General features: G+C 47.7%; 1 protein-coding gene across 2 annotated transcripts in view; it reads left to right on the plus strand.

Annotated features, from left to right (window-relative positions):
- The window catches only part of ABCC9 (ATP binding cassette subfamily C member 9), a 976112-nt gene that overhangs the window by 791824 nt on the left and 158424 nt on the right, over positions 1-25864 (plus strand). For both annotated transcript variants that reach the window (XM_029600177.1, XM_029600176.1), the window contains exon 30: positions 21926-22027. In XM_029600177.1, the coding sequence (XP_029456037.1) occupies positions 21926-22027 (102 nt within the window). The remainder of the gene's footprint in view (positions 1-21925; positions 22028-25864) is intronic.

Here is a 25864-nt window from a genome sequence, read left to right on the forward strand (position 1 = left end):
GCAGGGAAGGGCTCCCCAGAATGAGTTGACCCTAGAGTGGAGCACGAGACTTCAAAGCGTGGCAACGTGGAGCAGGGTGCCATGTGAACAGTGGTTCAACATCGGTCAGAGGGTAGATACAAGCTGGCTACACCCGGGGAGAGTTCCATTTCTTTTGAGCAGGAAAGGGCTCCGTGGAATGGGTTGACCCCTAGAGTGGAGTACGAGCCTTCAAAGCATGGCGATGTGGAAGAGGTCTAACTGTAAACAGCGTTCAACATGGATCAACAGGTACTATGATATAGGCTGCTACACCAGGGAGAGTTTACCAGGGAGCCCTTTTCCCTTTGAGCAGGAAAGGGCTCCCTGGAATGGGTTGGCCCCTAGAGTGTATAATGGTACAAATTGTTGGGATTTAAGCATGTGCAAACAGATCATGACTTCATGAGCAAGATGGAGGAAGTTCTCGTCTCTACCCTGAAATGAAAAGAAAATTGTTTGTTTTATTTAAGGATCCATGCTGTGAAGGATTAGTATTTTGAATTGCTGGAGACTGAGATTTCCCTTTGCAACGAGGGTTCAGCCGTTAAGACCAAAAGAAGCGCTGATGTCATCTCCCACCCAAATCTACTAGATCGACCTATGTTGACTTTGTACCCTACAGTGCCTCTGTAAACTATAGGAACACAGAGGATGAACTAGAGTGCAACTACCACCAGTTTTCTATAGTACTAGAAGAAACATTAATGTTGGCACCTAAAAAAGATTTAGGGAACATGTCTCCCATATTATGAAGGTCATGAAAAATATTGAGCATATGAAATAAGCAAGTTCCAAACATCTTAAGTCAGATGTTTATGTTCGTACATTCCAAACATGGATGGACAGGCACAGTGTTTGAGGTCAAGCACTTGTAGGGACATAAAGCCTGTATGGACAGGCACAGCATTCGAGGATAGAAGTCAAGCTCTTGTAGGGACATAAGGCCTGGACGGACAGGCACAGCATTAGAGGTCAAGCCCTTGTAGAGACATAAGGCCTGGATGGACAGGCCCAGCATTCGGTCAAGCTCTTGTAGGGACACGGATGAACAGGCAGGCACAGCATTCGAGGATAGAGGTCAAGCTCTTGTAGGGACATAAGGCCTGGATGAACAGACAGGCACACCATTCGAGGATAAAGGTCAGGCCCTCATAGGGACATAAAGCCTGGACGAACAGGCACAGCATTTGAGGATAGAGGTCACGTCCTCGTAAGGATATAAGGCCTGGATGGACAGGCACAGCATTCAAGGATAGAGGTCAAGCTTTTGTAGGGACATAAGGCCTGGATGAACAGGCAGGCACAGCATTCAATGATAGAGGTCAGGCCCTCGTAGGGACGTAACGCCTGGATGAATAGGCATAGCATTAGAGGAGACAGGGCAAGCCCTTGTTGGGACATAAGGCCTGGATGGACAGGAATAGCATTCGAGGATAGAGGTCAAGCTCTTGTAGGGACATAAGGCCTGGATGGATAGGCACAGCATTCGAGGATAGAGGTCAAGCTCTTGTAGGGACATAAGACCTGGATGGACAGGCACAGCATTCGAGGTTAGAGGTCAAGCTCTTGTAGGGACATAAGGCCTGGATGGACAGGCACAGCATTAGAGGTCAAGCCCTTGTAGGGACATAAGGCCTGGTCGGACAGGCAGGGCATTCGAGGATAGAGGTCAAGCCCTCATAGGAACATAAGGCCTGGACGGACAGGCACAGCATTCGAGGATAGAGGTCAAGCTCTTGTAGGGACATAAGGCTAGGACATACTGGCACAGCAATTTAAGATAGAGGTCAAGCTCTTGTAGGGACATAAGGCCTGGATGAACAGACAGGCACAGCATTCGAGGATATAGTTCAGACCCTCGTAGGGATGTAAATCCTGGACGAACAGGCACAGCATTAGAGGATACAGGTCAAGCCCTTGTAGGGACATAAGGCCTGGATGGACAGGCACAGCATTCGAGGATAGAGGTCAAGCTCTTGTAGGGACATAAGGCCTGGATGGACAGGCACAGCATTTGAGGATAGAGGTCAAGCTCTTGTAGGGACATAAGGCCTGGACGAACAAACAGGCACACCAATCGAGGATAGAGGTCAGGCCCTCATAGGGATGTAAATCCTGGACGAACAGGCACAGCATTTGAGGATAGAGGTCAAGCCCTCATAAGGATATAAGGCCTGGATGGACAGGCACAGCATTCAAGGATAGAGGTCAAGCTTTTGTAGGGACATAAGGCCTGGATGAACAGGCAGGCACAGCATACAATAATAGAGGTCAGGCCCTCGTAGGGACGTAACACCTGGACGAATAGGCACAGCATTAGAGGAGACAGGGCAAGCCCTTGTTGGGACATAAGGCCTGGATGGACAGGCATAGCATTCGAGGATAGAAATCAAGCCCTTGTAGGGACCTAAGGCCTGGATGGACAGGTACAGCATTCGAGGATAGAGGTCAAGCTCTTGTAGGGACATAAGGCCTGGATGGACAGGCACAGCATTCGAGGTTAGAGGTCAAGCTCTTGTAGGGACATAAGGCCTGGATGGACAGGCACAGCATTAAAGATCAAGCCCTCGTAGGGACATAAGGCCTGGTCAGACAGGCACAGCATTCGAGGATAGAGGTCAAGCCCTTATAGGGATATGAGGCCAGGACAGACAGGCAGGGTATTCAAGGATAGAGGTCAAGCTCTTGTAGGGACATAAGGCCTGGACGAACAGGCAGTCACAGCATTCGAGGATAGAGTTCAGACCCTCGTAGGGATGTAAATCCTGGATGAACAGGCACAGCATTAGAGGATACAGGTCAAGCCCTTGTAGGGACATAAGGCCTGGAAGGACAGGCACAGCATTCGAGGATAGAGGTCAAGCTCTTGTAGGGACATAAGGCCTGGACGGACAGGCACATCATTCAAGGTGAAACTCTTGTAGAGACGTAAAACCTGGACCTACAGGCACAGTGTTAATGATCAAGCTATTGTAGAGACGTAAGGCCTGGATGGATAGGCACAGCATTCGAGGATAGAGGTCAAGCCCTCATAGGGACATAAGGCCTGCAAGGACAGGCACAGCATTTGAGGATTTCCTTTGTGCAGGTATGTTGTGGTTTGATCTAACACTTCTTCCTGAACTTGTTCACTGCCAGAACAACATGTCCTCTTTTTTCATTTCTGAAAGATAATTCAACAGAGGATGCTTTTAGTGCAATAGAGGCTGCCATTTGTGAAGCAAGAACTGAAGTCAGCTTTTTATGTTCTTACATTCCAAATGTGGACGGACAGGCACAGCATTAGAGGTCAAGCCCTTGTAGGGACATAAGGCCTGGATGGACAGGCATAGGATTAGAGGTCAAGCCCTTGTAGGGACATAAGGCCTGGATGGACAGGCACAGTATTAGAGGATAGACATCAAGCCCTTGTAATTGAACAGAGGATGCTTTTAGAGCAATAAAGACTGCCGTTTGTGAAGCAAGAAATGAGCTGGAGATTATTTGTGAATACCCAGAAGCTATTAACTGTACTTGTGCACTTCAGCTGATGACAAAGGAGGAGCTCTCAGAAATAAGAAAACCGCTATTCAAGTCCAAATCTTCAATATCAACCTATGTTGTCTTTGTAGTTTACACAGTGCCTCTGTAAAATATGGGACACAGAGGATGAACTAGAATGCAATTACCACCAGTTATCTATAGTACTAGAAACATTACTGTTGGCACCTAAGAAAGATTTCGGGAACATGGCCCATATTATGAAGGTCAGGAAAACTATTAGGCATATGAAATATGGAAGCTCCAAACATCTGAAGTCAGCTTCCTATGTTCTTGCATTCCAAATGTGGATGGACAGGCACAGCGTTAAAGGTCAAGCCTTTTTAGGGACATAAGGCCTGGATGGAAAGGCACAGCATTCAAGGTCAAACCCTTGTAGGAATGTACGGCCTGGACATTTCAGGTCAGGTACATGTGCTGCAGTACTGATTTTATCTGGAGCATAGGAGGCAGACAGTGCGGCACCTCAGCTGTCATTCCTTCTTCCTGGAGCTGCTGCAAGGCTTTCAATTTCTTTTATTCATCTTGCCATTCACAGGGAAAATTTGGAAACCTAAGTAAAGGCAGGTTTATTTTCAAAAACACTAGCATTTCCATCAACTCTGGTGCCAGCCTTGAGAGGTGAGGGCTCATGATATCCTGTCATTGAAAATACACGTTCACTGGGCACACTGGTTGGTAGACATGACAGATATCGCTGAGCCACTTTGGCTATGTGTGGCCAGACAGTGGACTTGTATGCCCAATAAGCCAGCAGATCTGTTTGCATGTCCTCTGTGGACTCTGAGAGATACTGTGTCACTGACAGTTGTGCTGGTGTCTCTTTTGCTTGGGTGGGCTGAGAGTCACTCATGCCAGCTGCTTTCTCTCTGGCCCGTAGCAGAACAGATGATTCTTTATGGGCAACATGCCTTTGGCATACTGAAGTAGTGGAGGAGGAGGTAGTAGCTGTCGCTGACAGGGTGGTGCTCCTGCTTGGGCTAGCACAACTCTCTGAAGTGCCCGTCACTGTTTCCTCCTCTGCTTCTTGTCTAATCAGTCTCTGCCTATGGCGCTCTTGATCACGGACTTTTGCTAACAGCAAGTCCTTCACAAATGAGAGAAAATTGGACTGTAGGGCAAGTTTCCCTTTCACATGGGGATCACAGACTGTGGCGAGCATGTATGCGTGGTCTTCTATTAAAGGCCTTAATCTCTCTTGCACCTGCTGCTGCAAAAAGTCCAGACAGTGCGGCACCTCAGCTGTCATTCCTTCTTCCTGTTTAAAGCCCTCCAAATTTTCATCCAGGAAATTAATGATGCCAGCCAAGGTGGCACTTCTGGAACTCAGTTCCTCCGTGACATCCTTGAAGGTCTGCAGGAATTTTACCAGCTGAATCATGACTAACCAATCATGATGCCCTAGGGGACTCTGCACACCTATGTCCATTGCCGCAGAAAGTTCATGAAGGGGTGTCTGCTGCTCTACTAACCTCTGCAGCATCATATAAGTGGAATTCCACTGGGTGGCAATGTCTTGAATGAGACGCTTGTGAGGCATGTCCAAATCAGTCTGCTTTTGTCGGAGAACATGCCCCGCCTTCACACTTCTGTGGAAGTACACTGCTATGTTCCTGCACTTGTGTATTAACGTATGCAGGTATTCATTCTCTTGATGATTGGACTCCAACCCCAGAGCTGACTTCACTACCAGGTACAGAGTATGTGCAAAACATTGGATGTTCTGAAAGCACCCGTCGGTTATTGCCTTTACCATGTTTGCACCAATGTCTGTGACAAAGAACACTGCCTGAGGATTCCTGTCTTGCTGGTATAGTTAGAACATAAGAACATAAGAAAATGCCATACTGGGTCAGACCAAGGGTCCATCAAGCCCAGCATCCTGTTTCCAACAGTGGCCAATCCAGGCCATAAGAACCTGGCAAGTACCCAAAAACTAAGTCTATTCCATGTTACCAATGCTAATGGCAGTGGCTATTCTCTAAGTGAACTTAATAGCAGGTAATGGACTTCTCCTCCAAGAACTTATCCAATCCTTTTTTAAACACAGCTATACTAACTGCACTAACCACATCCTCTGGCAACAAATTCCAGAGTTTAATTGGGCGTTGCCAGCCCGCCAGTATCTGTCTGATGCATGCTAGAATATTGGCTGAGGTATGGGTCTCATCCATCAGGTGGGTGTGCAGTATAGCCCACCTCCACCCTGATACTTGTTCACTAATAGAGCTGCTGCCTGCCCCTGCCTCAGCCAGGTCCCACCAGTGTGCTGTCAGGGAGAGGTAAGAGTGTGCAGCATTCATGGTGGTCCAGATATCTCAGGAGAAATTCACACTCCACTCTGCCTTAGCTAGTAGCGCTTGGATGCAACTGCAATTCTGCTTGTACAGGCTGGGGATGACCTTTCTGCTAAATGTGGTTCTGGAGGGGACTTTGTAATTTGGAACTACGACCTTCAGAAAATGCTTGAAACCCACATTCTCCACTATCTGCAAGAGCTGGTCATCAAGTGCAATCATTTCCCCAATGTTCCTGGTTACAACTTTTGAGGCTGCCTGCCTCCTACCCCGGGATAGTGTTACCTCACACCACCCCATTTCCTTCATGGTGGTTTGTCGCTTCTGCCACATGGCAGGGGGCTGCTCGCCAGCCACCTGACTGCTAGAAGGGCCTGAGGGGGTGGGGTGACTCTGCTCCTTTTCAACCACTTTATGCTGCCTGGAAAAAGGGGTCCCCTGAATGGTACTGCCACCATCCCTAGATAGAGTACTGTTGTTGGGTGTTGCCTCTTCATATGATGCGTCATGCCAAAATTAGATAGATGTCCCTTTTGCTTGCCTCTGCTAATAGCCCTGGCACAGTAATTACACTGAGCAAAACACTAGTCCTCCATCACTTTAAAGTGGCTGCAGATTGCAGATGTCTTTCATGATCCCTTCTCTATATCCTTCGGGGTGGATGCTGACACTGGAGCTGAAGTTGTGGGTGCACCCTGAGAAGCAATGCCAGGGGCATCAGTCACACTCTGTTCCTGTGCTGACTGCTCTTCCTCCTCCTCATCATCAGTTTTATCTCTCCCCTGCAGCACTGAAGTGGAGGCTAAGTCATGACTAATGAATCCTCCTAAACCTTCTTCAGCTATTACTTCTTCCATTTCTGATGATGAGAATCCCACACAAGATGATTCTTCATCGGAATCAGAAGCAAACAGTGCCTGCACTACATTGTCAACGCTAAGTCAAGTCTGCTGTCGCACTGCTGCTTTTGGGTGTTGCCATTTTGTCTTGCATGACTCAGCCTCCCCTTCCCTCACCTCCAAAACTACAGGGTCAGAAACAGGTGGTAGTGATGCATCATCTTTAGGTTTCATTTTTTTTCCCGGATGGAACTGCCTGTCACTCCAGAGATTTTAGATTGTAATAGGTCCCTTTTTAACTTTAATGGGGGACTGACATTCCCTTTTGAGGTGCCTCATCTGCGAGTCCCAATCACTCGACCATGGCTAGCTTTCCCTGACATTATGGATTTAATGTCACTGCCTACTAGGGATTTCAATTAAAAGAATTATTTCCAAAAGAGGCTCACTGGGGATTTGGCTTCAGAGACCACCACTGTCCAAATATATTCGTGAGTCTGAAAAACTGGCTGCCAATAGGCACAGTGCATTGATGTGCACTAATGTAATGTATGTGCACACAACAAAGTTGTAACTACAAAAGAGGCCCACTGGGGATTTGGCTTCAGAGAGAACCGCTGTCCCAATATACATGAGTCTGCAAAACTGGCTGCCCACAGGCACAGTGCCTTGATGTGCACTAATGTAATGTATGTGCATACAACAAAGTTGTAACTACAAAAGAGGCCCACTGGGGATTTGGCTTCAGAGAGAACCGCTGTCCCAATATACGTGAGTCTGCAAAACTGACTGCCCACAGGCACAGTGCCTTGATGTGCACTAATGTAATGTATGTGCACACAACTAAGTTGTAACTACAAAAGAGGCCCACTGGAGATTTGGCTTCAGAGACCAATGCTGTCCCAAGATATGTGAGTCTGCAAAACTACCCAGTGCCCACTGTCACTGATGCCCAGTGCACTGCCTTCTTGGATTAAAAGAGGACAGAGAGACAATGAGTTCAATAAAAAAAAAACTGCAGTTAACAAAAAAGCCTGGCTTGGCACAGCAGCAAAATCGATGAAATATATTTTTCAATGGCAATTCTATCAAACTAGAAATTGAATATATCTCCCACCCACAACACCCAAATGCTGCTTGCAACCTACCCCAGGGGGGTAAAATAAGCAGCAAAATGCCACTGCTAGTGCTAGCAGCTTCTCTCAGTGGCTCAGACAGAGAGACCATCTCACATCAATTTTAAAAAGTGCTGTAAAAAAAAAACAGGGCTAGCTGGCACTGCAGCCAAATCGAACAAATATCTTTTTCTATCGAAGTAGCTAGCAATTGAATACAGATTTGAGACACTCAGACAAGCTCTGAGTTCAGCCACCTCCCCGGACCACCTCCCCAGATCATCCCCACCAAGAAGGAGCGTGGCATGCCGCGTGCTTAACATATTAATAGTGCTGCATCATCAGGAATAGCGTCACAGAGCACTGAGTGAGCCTATTTGAAACAAGGCACCAGGGCAGGGCGCAATAGGCGCCCTGCGCTGGCCAGAAAAAATGAAGTAAGTCCGCTCAGGAGCACTGAGTGAGAGCGGCGATTGGCCACATTAGAAAAATCCTTAGCTCTGATAGGTTGCATTCTGGTCTCCTTGCCAACCTGTCTGACCCACTCTATGACAGGGCTGTAAGGTCACTTATGACTCACAGGAAAGGGCTGGTTTTTGCTATCTCCTATTTCAAACAGCCGCTAAGAAATCACTGCGAGCCAAAGGAATGAAACTAATGATATGTTTGTATTCGTGGGGGATCGCGATCCATTTCACGAACCCACGAATACAACAAATAGAGATGTATATGTTGCGGATTGTCAATGCATTGAAAATGAATGCACATCCCTAGTGCCTTGTTAGTGATGGGTCAGCCAGGATGTCAGATACAGTTTGTCTTGCCCATCACACAGGTAATCCAGAAGCAGCAGTCCATGCATTTTTGTGCCTAGCAAATTATCTGTGTCAGAACTTACTGCAGAGCACCCAGGGACTTGTACATTCAGAGAATAAGGTAGAGGTTTTTCTGCTAGGACAGGTGTGGCAACTCTGAAGTACTGCTTCAAGGTTTGATGACTGCAACAAGTGAGTAGCCTTAACTTGTTTGTGAGGGGCTGCCACATATTTGGTGGAATCCCCAGATGCAGTTTCTTAGTCTGGAAGATCTGACCCAGATTCAGCTAGTGCTATAGTATTCATAGGGTGTCACAGAAAAAGGTGGCATGAACTTAGGGTAGGGAAATAGGATTTTAAGGTTTATGCTAAGCTAGAAGTTAGATTCTACTGCCTTATAGCATGCTGTGGTAGAGATGTGCAGGCAAAAAGTTTTCGTTGCGTACGCGATAGGTATTTGTGGGGTTAAATTCCGTTTCATGCGGAAGTATGGAGAATTCAATAAGTTGTCGATCTGTAAATACGTTACTACTAAATTAACTACAACCCCCCACCCTCCTGACCCTCCCCCCCAAGACTTACTACAACTCCCTGGTGGTCCAGCGGGGAGTCAGGAAGCCATCCCTGCATTCGTTTGTGGTTTCCTCACGGTGCCGATAGCCTGTGTCACAGGGGCTGCCGGTGCCATTGGTCAGCCCCTGTCACATGGTCACCGGCGCCATCTTGTGCTCCTACCACGTGACAGGTCATGTGGCAGGAGGTCGCTCCGGGACCCTCGTTGGACCCAACCGGAACTTTTGGCCAGCTTGGGGGGGCCTCCTGACCCCCCACAAGACTTGCCAAAAGTCCAGTGGGGGTCCGGGAGCGACCTCCTTTCACGCCGTCTGTCTGATCCCAATACTCAAAATGGCGCCGATCGCCGCCATTTTGAGTATTGGGATCGGACAGACGGCGTGAAAGGAGGTCGCTCCCGGACCCCCGCTGGACTTTTGGCAAATCTTGTGGGGGTCAGGAGGCCCCCCCAAGCTGGCCAAAAGTTCCGGTTGGGTCCAACGAGGGTCCCGGAGCGACCTCCTGCCACATGACCTACCTGTCACGTGGTAGGAGCACAAGATGGCGCCGGTGACAATGTGACAGGGGCTGACCAATGGCACCGGCAGCCCCTGTGACACAGGCTATCGGCACCGTGAGGAAACCGCAAACGAGTGCAGGGATGGCTTCCTGACTCCCCGCTGGACCACCAGGGAGTTTTGGTAAGTCTTGGGGGGGTCAGGAGGGTAGGGGGTTTAAATGTTTATTTAGGAGGCCGAATAAAATGGATATCTGTTGAATACGTGGGGAGTCGCAATGCGTTTCGCCTCCCCACGTATTTTTCAGATTGCAAAAAATAAGTTGCGGATTACAAATACTTGGAAAACGGATGCACACCCCTATGCTGTGGGTTGACAGCCATATCTCAAAGTGATGGTGGTGTGAATGATGCCCCCATTCTCTCTTTGCCACAGGATATTCAGGATACGGTTACAGGACCTTGCTTTTCAGCCCCGTTGCTATTCCCAACATGCTAGCAGAGACGAAGTACAATGAGGTATTATGTTTTACCCACTGTGTCACAGAACACATCTTCAGAGTTCTCAAAAAGTAGATTTCACTGTTTGGACAAAATGGGTGGAACTTTAATATATGCCCCATGCAGAGTAGCATATATAGTGCTGCTCTACTGTGTATTCCATAATCTTACTCTACATCATGGGAAACCATTGAGATATTTCCAGATCTACCCCCGGATCTCTCATGTGCACCTGCACAAGCTGAGGATGCCATGCTGAATGGCTGCTAACTTCAGCAAAGCCTCATAGAACGCTACTTTGCCTGTTGGGAAGGAAGGCCAGTAGAGTGTTTGTAGCTGCTCTCCATTTTATCATTTTTCTTTGACTCACTGCTCCTCTGTCTGGGTCAATGTATAACAGAAACTACCTATGATTAGTTATGCTTCATCTTGACAATGAAGCAGTAGACTCTAGTTGAAAACTTGTAGTCAAAGTAAAGATAACACCAAATACATGTGGCTGGCCTGTTTTCTGACTGATAGTGAATCTAAAAGAGGCATGTGTCACAATATTGTTTGTGTAGGACTGCTAACACAGTGTCTATAGCTTGGCCTAGCTTATGCCATTTTTCTTGGCAGGCCTACCTCTAGGACCCTGACCTAGCTGTCATGTGTGGGTGAGATAGTGCCATGGGTGTGATGGAACTCCAGCTGGGTTTTGAACATAGCAACAGCTCTAGAAATCCTATAAATCACAAGTAGCTCTGAAGCTTAAAGCACAGCCTAAAGCTACAGGTTGACAATTTAAAGGATCAGTCACAGAATTGCCATTTTACAGCCTCATCCCATAGCTGACAACTGTGTGAATGTGAAGATATGCACCTGTACTTGGGATGCTTTGTGTCACATGGGCCTGTAAAGACACTACTGACAGCACTGCCTCAGCTGTTTCAGAGTCAGTGCTGACTTCAGAGTGCTCACCTAGCAGGCCTTCAGTTTCAGGCTTTAGTAAAGCACCTGTCAAAGATTATGGCATTCCAACAATGCTCACAGGTCATTCCAAGCTAACACCCATACACAGATGCACCCTGCTACACTTATGTAGGTAAAATGTCAACTATCATGTATATATATATGGTGAGGGCCTTTGCTATTGGGATGTCATTTTGGTTATGTTAGCTTTTGAGGGAGACTAGACAAGGATGCTGGTCAGACTGTGTGAAGGCAGGATTGGGAATCAGATGGTGTCATGCCTTCACTTGTATTTGAAAGTCAGCTCTGAAATGTCAAGGGCACAGTCTACTTTCTAATGACTCTAATAGCACCCAGATGTTTCCTAAGAAAAGGTTCACATCATTGAACTCAATGCAAAGGTGCATTCAGAGCTCTTTGCTTTGCCTGGCATGTCACAGATAGCATTTGTCAAATATGGAGATGTCACAGTGCTACAAGGCCCTCAGGACTAGTCATGTGGTGCTGCTGTATGTATGTGTTGCGCTGGAGGTGGATTCTTGGGCTGAAGTGGGGATGACGCAACTCACAGGCAAGGGCCTACGGGTCCCCACCGTCAGCAGGTGGAATGAGCTGAAGCTAGAGACCACTGGAGCTTCACCTATACCAGCCCACGTTCCCCTTGGGTTGAGCCTTTGGGTGCCAGGGCCAGAAGGACTTAGGCAGGCCTTGAGATAGAAAAACAAAGGCGAACAGTTCAGCTCAGAGACAGCAGCCAGCAGGTGGCATAGTATTATCCTTGACTGGTCCCAGTACAGGAACCCAAGCACCAAGGAACAAGGCTTGACTGAAGGTGCTTGAGAGTCCAAGTCCAGAGGCTAGGAATAGAGGCATCACTGTCAAACTCGGATGAGAGTTGGCGGCAAAAGGGAGGTGTAGCAAGCAATAGAAACATACATAGAAACATAGAAATGACGGCAGAAGAAGACCAAATGGCCCATCTAGTCTGCCCAGCAAGCTACGCACTTTATCCATTGTTTTCCCCTTTTTTTTCTCTCCCACCTGTTACTATTGGCTTCCAGTACCCTCCAGCCCTAATTCCCCTCCACCCCACCACCAATTTAGAGAGCAGCGCCGTATCTGCATCCAAGTGAACGTCCAGCTAGGGTAGCAACCGCTGTAATAAGCAGGCCACACCCTTACCCCATACTCTTACCCACCCCTGTTTTTATTTTTTTGTTTGTTTTTTTTTGTTTTTGTTTTTGTTTTTTTGGAGATAGCAGCCCTTCATCCTTCCGCTCCGTGAAGGTGGAACACCAACTACTGGCCACTGGCATCCCGCTCCGTGAATGCCTCTGTGGCTACTGCCACTCCGTGCAGTGTTTGAATGCCTCTGTGTCTACTGCCGCTCCGTGCAGTGTTTTGCCTCCTCCTCTTTATTCACGCCCTCTAGACTTGATGGATCCACAGTGTTTATCCCACGCCCCTTTGAAGTCATTCACAGTTTTAGACTTCACCACTTCCTCCGGAAGGGCATTCCAGGCATCCACCACCCTTTCCGTGAAGAAATACTTCCTGACATTGGTTCTTAGTCTTCCTCCCTGGAGCTCAGCTCGTGACCTCTGGTTCTGCTGATTTTTTTCTGACGGAAAAGGTTTGTCGTTGTCTTTGGATCATTAAAGTTTTTCAAGTATCTGAAAGTCTGAATCATATCACCCCTGCTCCTCCTTTCCTCCAGGGAATACATATTTAGATTGTTCAATCTCTCCTCGTATGTCATCCGATGAAGACCCTCCACCTTCCTGGTCGCCCTTCTCTGTACTGCTTCCATCTTGTCCTTGTCTCTTTGTAGATACGGTCTCCAGAACTGAACACAGTACTCCAGGTGAGGCCTCACCAAGGACCTGTACAAGGGGATAATCACTTCCCTTTTCTTACTCGATATTCCTCTCTCTATGCAGCCCAGCATTCTTCTGGCTTTTGCTATCGCCTTGTCACATTGTTTCGCAGACTTCATATCATTAGACACTATCACCCCAAGGTCTCTCTCCTGCTCTGTGCACATCAGCCCTTCTCCCCCCATCGAATACAGTTCATTCGGATTTCCACTCCCCATATGCATGACTCTGCACTTCTTGGCATTGAATCTCAGCTGCCATATCTTCGACCACTCTTCCAGCTTCCTTAAATCCCATCTCATTCTCTCCACTCCTTCCGGCGTGTCCACTCTGTTGCAGATCTTAGTGTCATCCACAAAAAGACAAACCTTACCTTCTATCCCGTCCGCAATGTCATTCACAAATATATTGAACATGACCGGTCCCAACACCGATCCTTGTGGTACACCACTTAAAACCTCCCTCTCTTCAGAACTCTGGACACAAAGGAGTCTATAGTGAAGTTGTCCGTAGCAATGGTCAGGGCACAGAGAAGGCAGGTGTAGTCAGATGTAGCAGTGGTCAGGGCACAGATGAGGCAGGCGTGGTCAGATGTAGCAGTAGTTGAGGCATGGAGAAGGCAGGCATGGTCAGACGTAGTAATGGTCAAGGCATGGAGAAGACAGGTGTGGTCAGACGTAGCAGAGTTCAGGCTTGGAGAAGGCAGGCAAGGTCGGATGTAGCAGAGATCAAGTACCAGGAGGTCAGTCAAAGTACAGACGAGATGAACGAAGACACAGGAACTGGAAGACACTCAGGAACATGGAATGAGGAAGCACGGAGGCAACGAGTACTCAGAACCAAACAGGGAACCAAGGAGGCCTGTTGCAAAGGCAAAACTTCTGTGCAAGGCTTGAGCTTTTATACGCTGAGGATCTGATGTCAGCATCCGGGTCCGCAGCCAGGTTCCCACCACAGGCCCTTTAAAGATTTTACTGATGCAGCGCATCTAGGGAGGGGTGCGGCGCTGCTGGTGGCATTTCTCCATGAACCCTGCGGAGAGGCCCGACGGATGGAGGCACCCTGGCTGGAAGTCCCGGAAAGTGGAGCAGGGCCAGAGGTGCTGGCAGGAGCCCGAGGTCAGAGCTGGTGGCCCACTGCCGCAAGCGATGGGGAGCTGGAGCCTGGAAGTTGCTTGGAGAGGTGAGAGGGCCGCACAACAGGGCTGCTGCAGGTGGCGAGCATAACAGTATGTTCCTAGAAAATATGCAGAATAATTTGTTGCAATTGCTAGTATCATTTACCATCCTTATGCTATCTGTGGCCATCTTTAAGGCACATAGGCCGAGGACTCCTGGGGTGAATAGCTTGCAAAATGGTCAGTTTACAAGGTTCCTTAGCAAACAGTTATTATACAGATCCACATGCCAGGCCAGTGCAGGGGGGCGGGGACAGCCAGTCTGTGGAGGTCTGCCTGGTTACAAGCAACAGCAGGCCGCATGGCTGTCTGCTCATAGGCTTTGGGAATTCTCTAACCTACACAACGCCCTCACTCCTCCTTAATTGTTACACAGCTCCTGACATGGTTTTAGAGCAGCCTGCAAGTAGAAGACTTTTGTTTAGAGTGAAGCCTACAAAGGGTTTTGTCCAGATTGCCATTTAAGTGGAGTGAAAACCCAAGAAAGGGGTCCAATGTTAAGTCTTGTGGGGTGCTTAGTGTAACTTCCCCTTATCAATGAAACCCTTCAGTGAAACCCCTTATCAATGAAACCCTTCAGTACTGGGAAAAATGTCTGACATCCATCAATTCTCTCCTCTCCAATCTACATCTAGCACTCAACGCCTCTAAAACTGAAATCCTCATCCTAGCAAATCAACCAATCGACTCGATCCACCAAATGATCCAAAATGCCTCACAAAATTACATACTGCCACCCAGTGTCAGAGATTTAGGTGTCTCCCTAGACAATCAACTAAGCTTCAAACCTCACATTAAATCACTCCTAAAAGGGGGCTTCTATAAACTTCAAGTCCTCAAAAAACTGAAGCCCCTTCTCCACGCCCACGACTTCCGCACTGTTATGCAAACCACTATACTATCCAAACTCAACTATTGTAACTCCCTTCTCTTAGGCCTCCCAGCCTCCACCATTAAACCCCTTCAAATCCTTCAAAATTCCATGGCAAGAATCCTAACAAACACCAGAAAAACTGACCATATCACTCCTATTCTCCAAGACCTCCACTGGCTCCCCATCACCTTCCGTTCCCAATACAAAACACTTACCATCCTCCATAACACACTATACAATAACAACTCACCCTGGCTTGAAGATATGCCACAATTCCGCCAAGCTAATCGCCCCACTAGAAACTCCCTTGCTGGCACTCTCCAAACCCCTTCACTTAAAGTTGGACACCTCACCACCACCAGGGATAGAGCCTTCACCATTGCGGGCCCCACCCTCTGGAATTCCCTCCCCGCCAAACTCCGCCTAGAACCGTCCCTGAGCCATTTCAAAAAAGGAATCAAGACATGGCTCTTTCAACAGGCATACCCCAATTCCTCTCAAACCTAGTCCTTTCCCTCATTGAACCCCCTCAGCTCCCGCTCAACCTACCTACCTTCTCCCTGACCTCCCCTATACCTTCCCTGTACCCCTTCCTCCCTACCCCGCCCTCTTCACCCTTTAGCAAGCTCTCCCTAAAAATACCCTTGCTCAGTTGTACCCCTGTTTCCCTCCACACCCCCCTGCTCCTTTTTCCCTTTCCCCTCTCCCTTCCCGCTCCCTCCTTCTTTTTCCTCCCCCCCGCACCAGCATTTATCTGTATATACGTGCACTTGTCTCCTTTCATACTGTAAATAAGTTCTATATGCTAAGTTCTTAAGTGCACATGCCTCCTTAGCATTGTTTATAGTTCACTTGCATATCTAACCCTAGCATGAATGCAATAGTTGTAACTCTGCTCTTTGACTCTCTTCATCTGTACTTTTATATATTATCCAGTTAGCCCCCTTCCCCGTTTTTTGTAATTTCCTTTCTCAGTTACTTGTAAACCGACGTGATGTGTCCTACGAATGCCGGTATAGAAAAATGTTAAATAAAAAAATAAAATTATCACCACACAAGCTTTAGATCTACATTATGCACTCTCTTGCCCTGGCACCTGCAGCTGTACATTTATGCTCTCTAGAAATGAAACACAATTAGCCCTCTGACTAAAGAATTATGTAATGATAGCATTTGTGCTAGAGCCAGAGAGAATGCCCATTGTTTGGTCAGAGGTGATATATCTTCACAATTATAGTTGCACTATGACCTTCACATTGCTGTACAACATATTGAGCCCTCAACAGAGTGAAGACATAGCTACTGCACCTCTAGCCAAGCATTTATGCACTGATTCAACCAGACTATACATGGAAGTTAACACTAGCTAGCTAGAGACCATCTCATATACAGGCCCATATACCCAAGAGTTAGCTAAGAGTATGCTCTCTGGAGAAGGCAACTGGAATCAATAGTGACGCTCCACATAAGGAGCTTCTTGTGTAGCTCTTGCTGTATTCCTTGGGAGCATACAAAGAGCTTTTGTATGGGGCCTAAACCATATGGTCTTGCCTGCCAGAAAACTGCCTAGTTAAAATGGCCATTGGCACGCTAGCATGCAAGGTCATGTGGATCCAAAACCTTTGACCTAGCCAATCCTTAAGACAAGAAGTGAACAATGAAAACAGATAACCAGAAAGTATTTTTTCCAATCTTTCACTACTTTATTACACAAAAAATGTCATCAACAGATTTAAAGCAAGTCAACATTTTTGGTAATTACATTCTGCAAGAACAAGATATCAAATCGCACACGACATTGTAATTGAAATGAACAGCACATTGAGTGTAGACGTGTTACATGCATTTTTCCAAATGGCAACATTACATATACAGTCTTAATATCTTATCCTTTTGCACAATCATGTTTACAGCAAAGAACATAGAAAACAGAAGTGGCACCCCAAGAGCTACAGTATAGCTCTAATGTTAGAGCTGATAGCAGCACAACTATGTGATGTTGAGAAGAAGGCCCTAGACAGTCAGGGACAGCCTAAGGGCCAAGGCAGCAGAGTTCAAGAAGAAGGCCCAGACAGTCCATGTCGGAAGAGTACACTCAAGGGGACAGCCTAAGGGCCAAGGCAGTAGAGTTCAAGAAGAAGATAGCAGGACCAGGACCAAAGAGCACAGCATGAAAGCCGAGGACCAGGTAAAGACACCGCAGTATGGCGGCAGGAGCCCCAAAAGAAGACATCACAGCATAGAGGCAGAAGCCCCAGGAGAAGTCACAACAGTATGGAGGCAGGAGCAAGATGAGCTGAGATTAAATGAAACACCAGCATGGAGGCAGCAGCAGGATGAGATGAGACACTGGCTTGGAGGCCGCAGCAGGATGAGATGGGACACCAGCATGGAGGCAGCAGCAGGATGAGATGAGACACTGGCTTTGAGGTCGCAGCAGGATGAAATGAGATGAGACACCAGCATCAGAAGCAGGAGATGAGACATGATGCGAAGAAACAGCAGCTGGATCATGACTGGTGACCATATCAAGGAGGCTGGAATATGGGTAGAGCATCAAATAAGGCTTTAGAATTAGACAGTAGGACAACAGTGGCATACAGTGGACCATCCCCTTCAGCAAGCCAGCACAGGAAATCTGTGATCAGGACAGGCCCAGCAATCTTCTTCCATCTAGCTAGCATAGGAACTTTGTACTGAGAATGGACCCAGCAGCCTTCTTCCATCTAGCCAGCACTATGGGCCCAGAAGTCTTCATAAGAACATAAGAAAATGCCATACTAGGTCAGACCAAGGGTCCATCAAGCCCAGCATCCTGTTTCCAACAGTGGCCAATCCAGGCCATAAGAACCTGGCAAGTACCCAAAAACTAAGTCTATTCCATGTTACCATTGCTAATGGCAGTGGCTATTCTCTAAGGGGTAGATTTTCAGACGAGCGCGAATAGCCTACTTTTGTTTGCGCTCCAGGCGCAAACAAAAGTACGCTGGATTTTAGTAGATACGCGCGTAGTCGCGCGTATCGGCTAAAATCCTGGATCGGCGCGCGCAAGGCTATCGATTTCGTATAGCCTGCACGCGCCGAGCCGCGCAGCCTACCCCCGTTCCCTCCTAGGCCGCTCCGAAATCGGAGCGGCCTAGAAGGGAACTTTCCTTTGCCCTCCCCTCACCTTCCCCTCCCTTCCCCTACCTAACCCACCTGCCCGGCCCTGTCTAAACCCCCATCCTACCTTTGTCGGGGGATTTACGCCTCCCGGAGGGAGGCGTAAATCCCCGCGCGCGAGCGGGACTCCTGCGCGCCGGGCCGCGACCTGGGGGCGGGTACGGAGGGCGTGGCCACGCCCCCGGGCCGTAGCCACGCCCCCGTACCCGCCCCCAAAACGCTGCCGACACGCCCCCGAAACGCCGTGACGACCGGGCCCGCCCCCCGACACGCCCCCGACACGCCCCCTCCGAGAACCCCGGGACTTACGCGAGTCCCGGGGCTCTGCGCGCGCCGGGAGGCCTATGTAAAATAGGCTTCCCGGCGCGCAGGGCCCTGCTCGCGTAAATCCGCCCGGTTTTGGGCGGATTTACGCGAGCAGGGCTCTGAAAATCCGCCCCTAAGTGAACTTAATAGCAAGTAATAGACTTCTCCTCCAAGAACTTATCCAATCCTTTTTTAAACACAGCTATACTAACTGCACTAACCACATCCTCTGGCAACAAATTCCAGAGTTTAATTGTGCGATGAGTAAAAAAGAACTTTCTCTGATTAGCTTTAAATGTGCCCCATGCTAACTTCATGGAGTGCCCCCTAGTCTTTCTACTATCCAAAAGAGTAAATAACCGATTCACATCTACCCGTTCTAGACCTTTCATGATTTTAAACATCTCTATCATATCCCCCTTCAGCCGTCTCTTCTCCAAGCTGAAAAGTCCTAACCTCTTTAGTCTTTCCTCATAGGGGAGCTGTTCCATTCCCCTTATCATTTTGGTAGCCCTTCTCTGTACCTTCTCCATTGCAATTATATCTTTTTTGAGATGCGGTGACCAGAATTGTACACAGTATTCAAGGTGCAGTCTCACCATGGAGCGATACAGAGCACTGGAACTCTGTACAGAAGCCCAGCCATATTTCTTTGGACAAGTCTTGTTAGTTGGCATTCAATGTCAGCAGGTCTGCTCCTTCATGACCCTTTGCCATGGTGTGGCATTGGGGGGAGCCTACCCCTGGGTTGTCTCTCGGGCTGGTGACTGCTGTGAGTTGTGGTGTCCTGGGATGCTGGGGAAAGCACAGTTGGAGGCTCGTGCATATGTTGTAATATATGAGTTAAGACACTGGTCATGGTTTTAAATAATATTGCCACTATTGTCAGAGCTTGTGTGTGTGCTGCCATCTGGTCACAAAGGGCCTGAGTTTGATTGTTGACAGCCCTCTTCAAGTGCACTAGCTCTGCCCGTATGTGGTGGATGTGTGCTCCATGCCTCCTTTCCAGCCAGTCCAGCTGCTCATGCATTAAGGTGGCTGTTGGTGTTGGTATTGGGGCGGTACTGTGCTGGTCATGGCAAGAGCCGATGTTTCTGCCTCCAAAAGTGGCATTAGGGGGCTGGTGGGCTGCTCCTGTTGAGTGTCTGCTGCCTCTTGCTGGCAATGTGGTGTGCTTGACAGAGGTGGCAGTAGCTCAACTGGCTTCCACTGCAGGCTGGGTTCCTCCATGAAAGCTGATATATTTAGGCTCACATCGAATGGGCTTGCTGAACAAAAGAGTTCCTGCATCTTGTTGTGCTCAGGAGGCTTGTGCTTCTGCTCCTCCTCCTCTTTGCTGACCTCTGTCTGTGCATCCATCAGCAAGGGGGCACAGAAAAATGCTGCTGGTCTCTGGGGTTTGACCCCTGGTCCTTGGAGCTTGATGGCTGGGACCAGCAGACTCCTGGTTGAGAGATGTGAAAACAAAGAAGAAAACATAAGTAACAAAGCCAAGACATACACATGTATCATTTCGCATGAGATGTGTACTTTGCATTTCAGTCAATGTAAGCATCTTATGCCAAATGATGTAATCAACTGTAGCAGCCTTGCCATTTGCAGGTGAGGTGAATTTACCAACTCCGGCTCACATGGTGTCCAGCCACTCAGCCATTCCCTTAAATATATCCGGTCCCATCCATTGGATGAGGTGCTTCTCCATCAGTGTCAACACTATCAGACAAGGGGTTCCTCCTCCGGTCTGCCGCATATACTTGTTCTTGTTGGACATCTTGTTTCCAATTGGGCCTTTATGTCAAGGTATCTGTGGGCCACCTGCTCCCCATTCCACTACACGCTGCTGCACCTGAATATAGCTTGGGCAATGGTACACCAGATCTGGCCCCTGAATACCCTCAAAGTCTTGGCTGCATGGTTCCTGAGAAGCATGGCGTAATCTTCGAGGACCCCTGCAGTAATCATTTAATTGTCCTCCACGCTAAACTTCAAAGCTCTTAGATGAGCACACCCTGCTGCCTGTCTACCAGAACGGGTGCCACTTCCATTTCCGGAGAGGTGACCTCCCTTTCCTCACTCTCGCTCCCACTCCCCTCTCCCCTTCCTTCCTCCCTCCCCCCCACCCTATAAACTTTCTTCCTCTCTGCCCTCTCTGTCTATCCCTAGCCTGCTATCCTCCTACCTCCATACTCACCTGCCTATCCCCTTCAAGTTTCTGCCTCATCCTATCCCTTCCCTCCTACCTATCTCTACTCCTGTCCCTTTCCCTACTCTTACTCCTCCTGCTCCACCTAGCACTCCTGCCCTCCTCCTCCCTCCTCCCCCTCCTCTCTTGATGCCTGTCCTCTTCTCTCTTCCCACACCACTCACACTCTATTCTCTCCACTACTCACCGCCTCCGCCTCACCAACATGCCTCACCATTCACACTCCATTCTCTCCACTACTCAACTCCTCCTCTGCCTCACCAACATGCCTCACCATCACATCTCACTACTCCTCCTCCATCCCACCACTTCTCATCCAACTCACCACCATGCCTCTGTCTCATCACCATGCCTCACCACCACAACTCACAAAATCACAAAGACAGACAAACTCAGCAAACTAACAAAAACTTTCACACACAAATCAAGACATTAGTCAAAGGGAAAGGGAAACAGATTAGAAACAAGCCACAGCACACCTCACTCAGAACTCGCTAACTACCTCCAACCAACTACCAACTACCACCAACTCACTTATGCTCCTCTCCTCTCCAAATGTCTGGCACACCCTCAAAGAGGCAGTTGCAAGAAACCGGTATATATAAACCAGAAAAATAACACACCGTGTATAATTCAATGCATGCTGCGTAAATGACTTGCAATGCGCTGTTGCTACGTGTGAATAACCATGCCCATTTTCTTATCGCAGGCACTATTTCTGCTATATTTATAGCATTTTGATAATTCTAGGCCTAAGCTCTATGAATTTTTAAATATTGGCTTCTTAGCACAATATCCCCTAAGCCTTTTCTTCCTGTAGCCTGCCACTGTAGTCAAATTGACAGCAGCTCACTCTACCTGCTGTTTTTTGGGTGGTTTAATGTTTATTTTGGATCAGTAAATAAACTGAACCAAAGTAAACATTAAAACAAACCAAAAAAATGAAAAATCCCTCTCCCTCAAAATAAAAGAAAAAAACCATGTAAATGAAATGTATGTGGCTACATATGCCTATTATGGATTATCTTCTTGCACTGGACTGTTTTCAAGATTTTTGGGAAAAAAAAACTGTCAAAAGAAAGCTGAATAATTTATGACCATTTCTTAACTCTGGTTTTGTAAATGAGCATTCTAGTTGGTCATGACTCCAATCATATTTTGTCTTTTTTTCTATGTAGGATTATTTGGGAGCTTGTATTGTTCTGACTGCAGCTGTCACATTCATTACCAAAGGACTCGCTTCTAGTCTTGTGGGCCTGGGACTCACATATGCTTTAACGGTATGTACATTAATGTAACAGTGCCTTTTTTTAAAACTTAGCACAACAGTTTCCTTCTTGTCCTTTGGACTTCAATCTCATTCAAAACCATCCTCTGATTTTATAGTAGCCATCAAAGATAGGTCTGGTGGGGCAAGATGGTGACATAAACTTGCCACTGACCAGCTGTCCATTTCTTCTTTTTTCTTGAAAGATTCCTTTTGTAGGGATGTGCATTCATTTTCAACACATTGGCAATTCGCAATGCATAAGTCCCTATTCATTGTATTCGTGGGTTCGCAAAACGCATCGCGATCCCCCACGAATACAACGTATCATACTAGTTTCATTCTTTTGGCTTGCAGTGATTTCTTAGCGGCCGTTTGAAATAGGAGATTGCAAAAACAAGCCCTTTCCTGAGTCATAAGTGACCTCACAGCCCTTTCATAGAGTGGGTCAGACAGGTTGGCAAGAAGACTAGAATGCAACCTATCAGAGCTAAGCATTTTTCTAATGCGGCCAATCGCCACTCTCACTCAGTGCTCTGTGATGCTATTCCTGATGACACAGCACTATTTATATGTTAAGCACACGGCTTGCCATGCACTTTCTTGGGCGGGATGGTCTAGGGAGGTGATCTGGGGAGGTGGCTGAACTCAGAGCTAGTCTGAGTGTCTCAAATCTGTATTCAATTGCTAGCTACTTTGACAGAATTTTCCATTGAAAAAGATATTTGTTTGATTTTGCTGCAGTGCTGCCACCAGCTAGCCATGGGTTTTTTTTTTTACCGTGTCCGCACTTTTTTTTATTGATCTGAGACGGTCTCTCTGTCTGTGCCACTGAGAGAAGCTGCTAGCAGTGGCATTTTTCTGCTTATTTTGCCCCCTGGGTAGGTTGCAAGCAGGATTTGGGTGTTGTGGGTGGGAGATATATTCAATTTCTAGCTAGGTTGATAGAAATGCCATTGAAAAAGATATTTCATCCTTTTTGCTGCTGTGCAAGCCAGGCTTTTTATTTACCTGCATTATTTTTTATTGTGCTCTTTTAAGCCAGGAAGGCACTGCCTCGTGGGGGTCTGGGGGCAGTTTTCCAGACTCATCTATATTGGGACAGCAGTGCTCTTTTAAGCCAAGAAGGCACTGCCTCATGGGGATCTGGGGGCAGTTTTCCAGACTCACCTATATTGGGACAGCAGTGTTCTTTTAAGCCAAGAAGGCACTGCCTCGTGGGGGTCTGGGGCAGTTTTCCAGACTCACCTATATTGGTACAGCAGTGCTCTTTTAAGCCAAGAAGGCACTGCCTCATGGGGGTCTGGGGGCAGTTTTCCAGACTCACCTATATTGGGACAGCAGTGCTCTTTTAAGCCAAAAAGGCACTGCCTTGTGGGGGTCTGGGGCAGATTTCCAGACTTACCTATATTGGGACAGAGGTGTTCTCTGAAGCCAAATCCCCAGTGGGCTTCTTTTGGAAATAATTATTTTAATTGAAATCCCTAGCAGGCAGTAACATTAAATCCATAATGTCAGGGGAATCTAGACGTGGTCGAGTGATTGGGTCTGGCAGAGGAGGCACTTCAAAAGGCAGTGCCATTCTCCCATTAAAGTTAAAAAGGGACCTGTTCCAATATAAAATCTCTGGAGGACCAGGCAGTTTCATCCAGAAAATAATGAAATTTAAAGATGATGCATCGTCACCACCTGTTTCTGACCCTGTAGTTTTGGAGGTGAGGGAAGGGGAGGCCAAGTCATGCCAGACAAAATGGTGACACCAAAAAGCAGCAGTGCGACAGCAGACTCCACTTAGTATTGAAAATGTAGCGCAGGCACTGTTTGCTTCTGATTCCGATGAAGAATCATCTTGTGTGGGATTATCATCAGAAATGGAAGAAGTAATAGATGAAGAAGGTTTAGGAGGATTAGTTAGTCCTGTCTTAGCCTCCACTTCAGTGCAGCAGGTGAGAGATGAAACTGATGATGATGAGGAGGAAGAGCAATCAGTGCAGGCACAGAGTGTGACTGATGCCCCTGGCATTGCTTCTCAGGGTGCACCCACTACTTCAGCTCCAGTGCCAGCATCTACCCCAAAGGCTATAGAGAAGGGATCACGAAAGAAATCTGTGATCTGGATCCACTTTAAAGTGACAGAGGACCCGCATTTTGCTCAGTGGAATTACTGTGCCAGGGCTATTAGCAGAGGCAAGCAAATGGGACATCTATCTAATTTTGGCATGACGCATCATATGAAGAGGCAACACCCAACAACAGTACTGCTATCTGGTGATAGTGGCAGTACCAGTCAGGGGACCCTTTTTTCCAGGCAGTGTAAAGTGGTTGAAAAGGAGCAGTCACCCCATGCACTCAGCCGCTTCTAGCAGTCAGGTGGCAGGCCAGCACTCCCTGCCATGTGGCAGAAGCGACAACCCACCATGGATGAAATGGGGTGGTGTGCGGTAACACTATCCCGGAGTAGGAGGAATGCAGCCTCAAAAGTTGTAACCAGGAGCATTGGGGAAATGATTGCCCTTGATGACCAGCCCTTGCAGATAGTGGAGAATGTGTGTTTCAAGCATTTGCTGAAGGTCTTAGTTCCAAATTACAAAGTCCCCTCCAGAACTACATTTAGCAGCCTGTTTAACCTGTGTCGCAGTCGCATCCAAGCACTGATAGCTAAGGCTGAGGGGAGTCTGAATTTCACCTGAGATATCTGGACCACCATGAATGCTGTACCCTCTTACCTCTCCCTGACAGCACACTGGTGGGTCCTGGCTGAGGCAAGAGCAGGCAGCAGCTCTATTAGTGAACAAGTATCAGGGTGGAAGTGGGCTTTACTGCACACCCACCTGACGGACGAGGCCCATACCTCAGCCAATATTCTAACATGCATTAGACAGATGCTGGCAGACTGGCAACTACACCAGCGAGACAGGAATCCTCAGGCAGGGTTCTTTGTCACAGACAATGGTGCAAACATGGTTAAGGCAATATATGACGGGCGCTTTAAGAACATCCGATGTTTTGCACACATTGCACCTGGTAGTGAAGTCAGCTCTGGGGTTGGATTCCAATGACAAAGAGAATCAATACCTGCATAGGTTAATACAGAAGAGCAGGAACATAGCAGCACACTTCCACAGAAGTGTGAAGGCAGGGCAGGTTCTGCGACAAAAGCAGGCTGATTTGGACATGCCTCACAAGCGTCTCATTCAAGACATTGCCACCCGGTGGAATTCTACCTTTATGATGCTGCAGAGGTTAGTGGAGCTGCAGACACCCCTTCATGAACTTTCTGGTTCAATGGACATAGGTGTGCAGAATCTCCTAGGGCATCATGATTGATTAGTCATGATTCAGCTGGTAAAAATCCTGCAGCCCTTCAAGGATGTCACGGAGGAGCTGAGTTCCAGAAGTGCCACCTTGGCTGACATCATCCCTATAGTTAATTTCCTGGATAAAAAATTGGAGGGTTTAAACAGGAAGAGGGAATGACAGCAGAGGTGCTGATTTGTCTGGACATTTTGCAGAAGCATGTGCAAGAGAGATTAAGACCTTTAACAAAAGACCACACATACATGCTTGCCACAGTCTGTGATCCCCGTGTGAAAGGGAAACTCACCCTACGGTCCAATTGTCTCTCATTTGTGAAGGATCTGCTGTTAGCAAAAGTCCATGATCAGGAGCACCATAGGCAGAGACAGATTAGGCATGAAGCAGAGGAAACAGTGGCAGGCACTTAGAGTTGTGCTAGCCCAAGCAGGAGCAACACTCTACCTCCTCCTCCTCCACTTCAATATGTCAAAGGAATGTTGCCCATAAAGAATCATCTGTTCTGCAAGGGGCTAGAGAGAAAGCAGCTGGTATA

This window comes from Rhinatrema bivittatum, chromosome 4 (genome assembly GCF_901001135.1).
Source record: "Rhinatrema bivittatum chromosome 4, aRhiBiv1.1, whole genome shotgun sequence".
Classification (NCBI taxonomy): Eukaryota; Metazoa; Chordata; class Amphibia; order Gymnophiona; family Rhinatrematidae; genus Rhinatrema; species Rhinatrema bivittatum.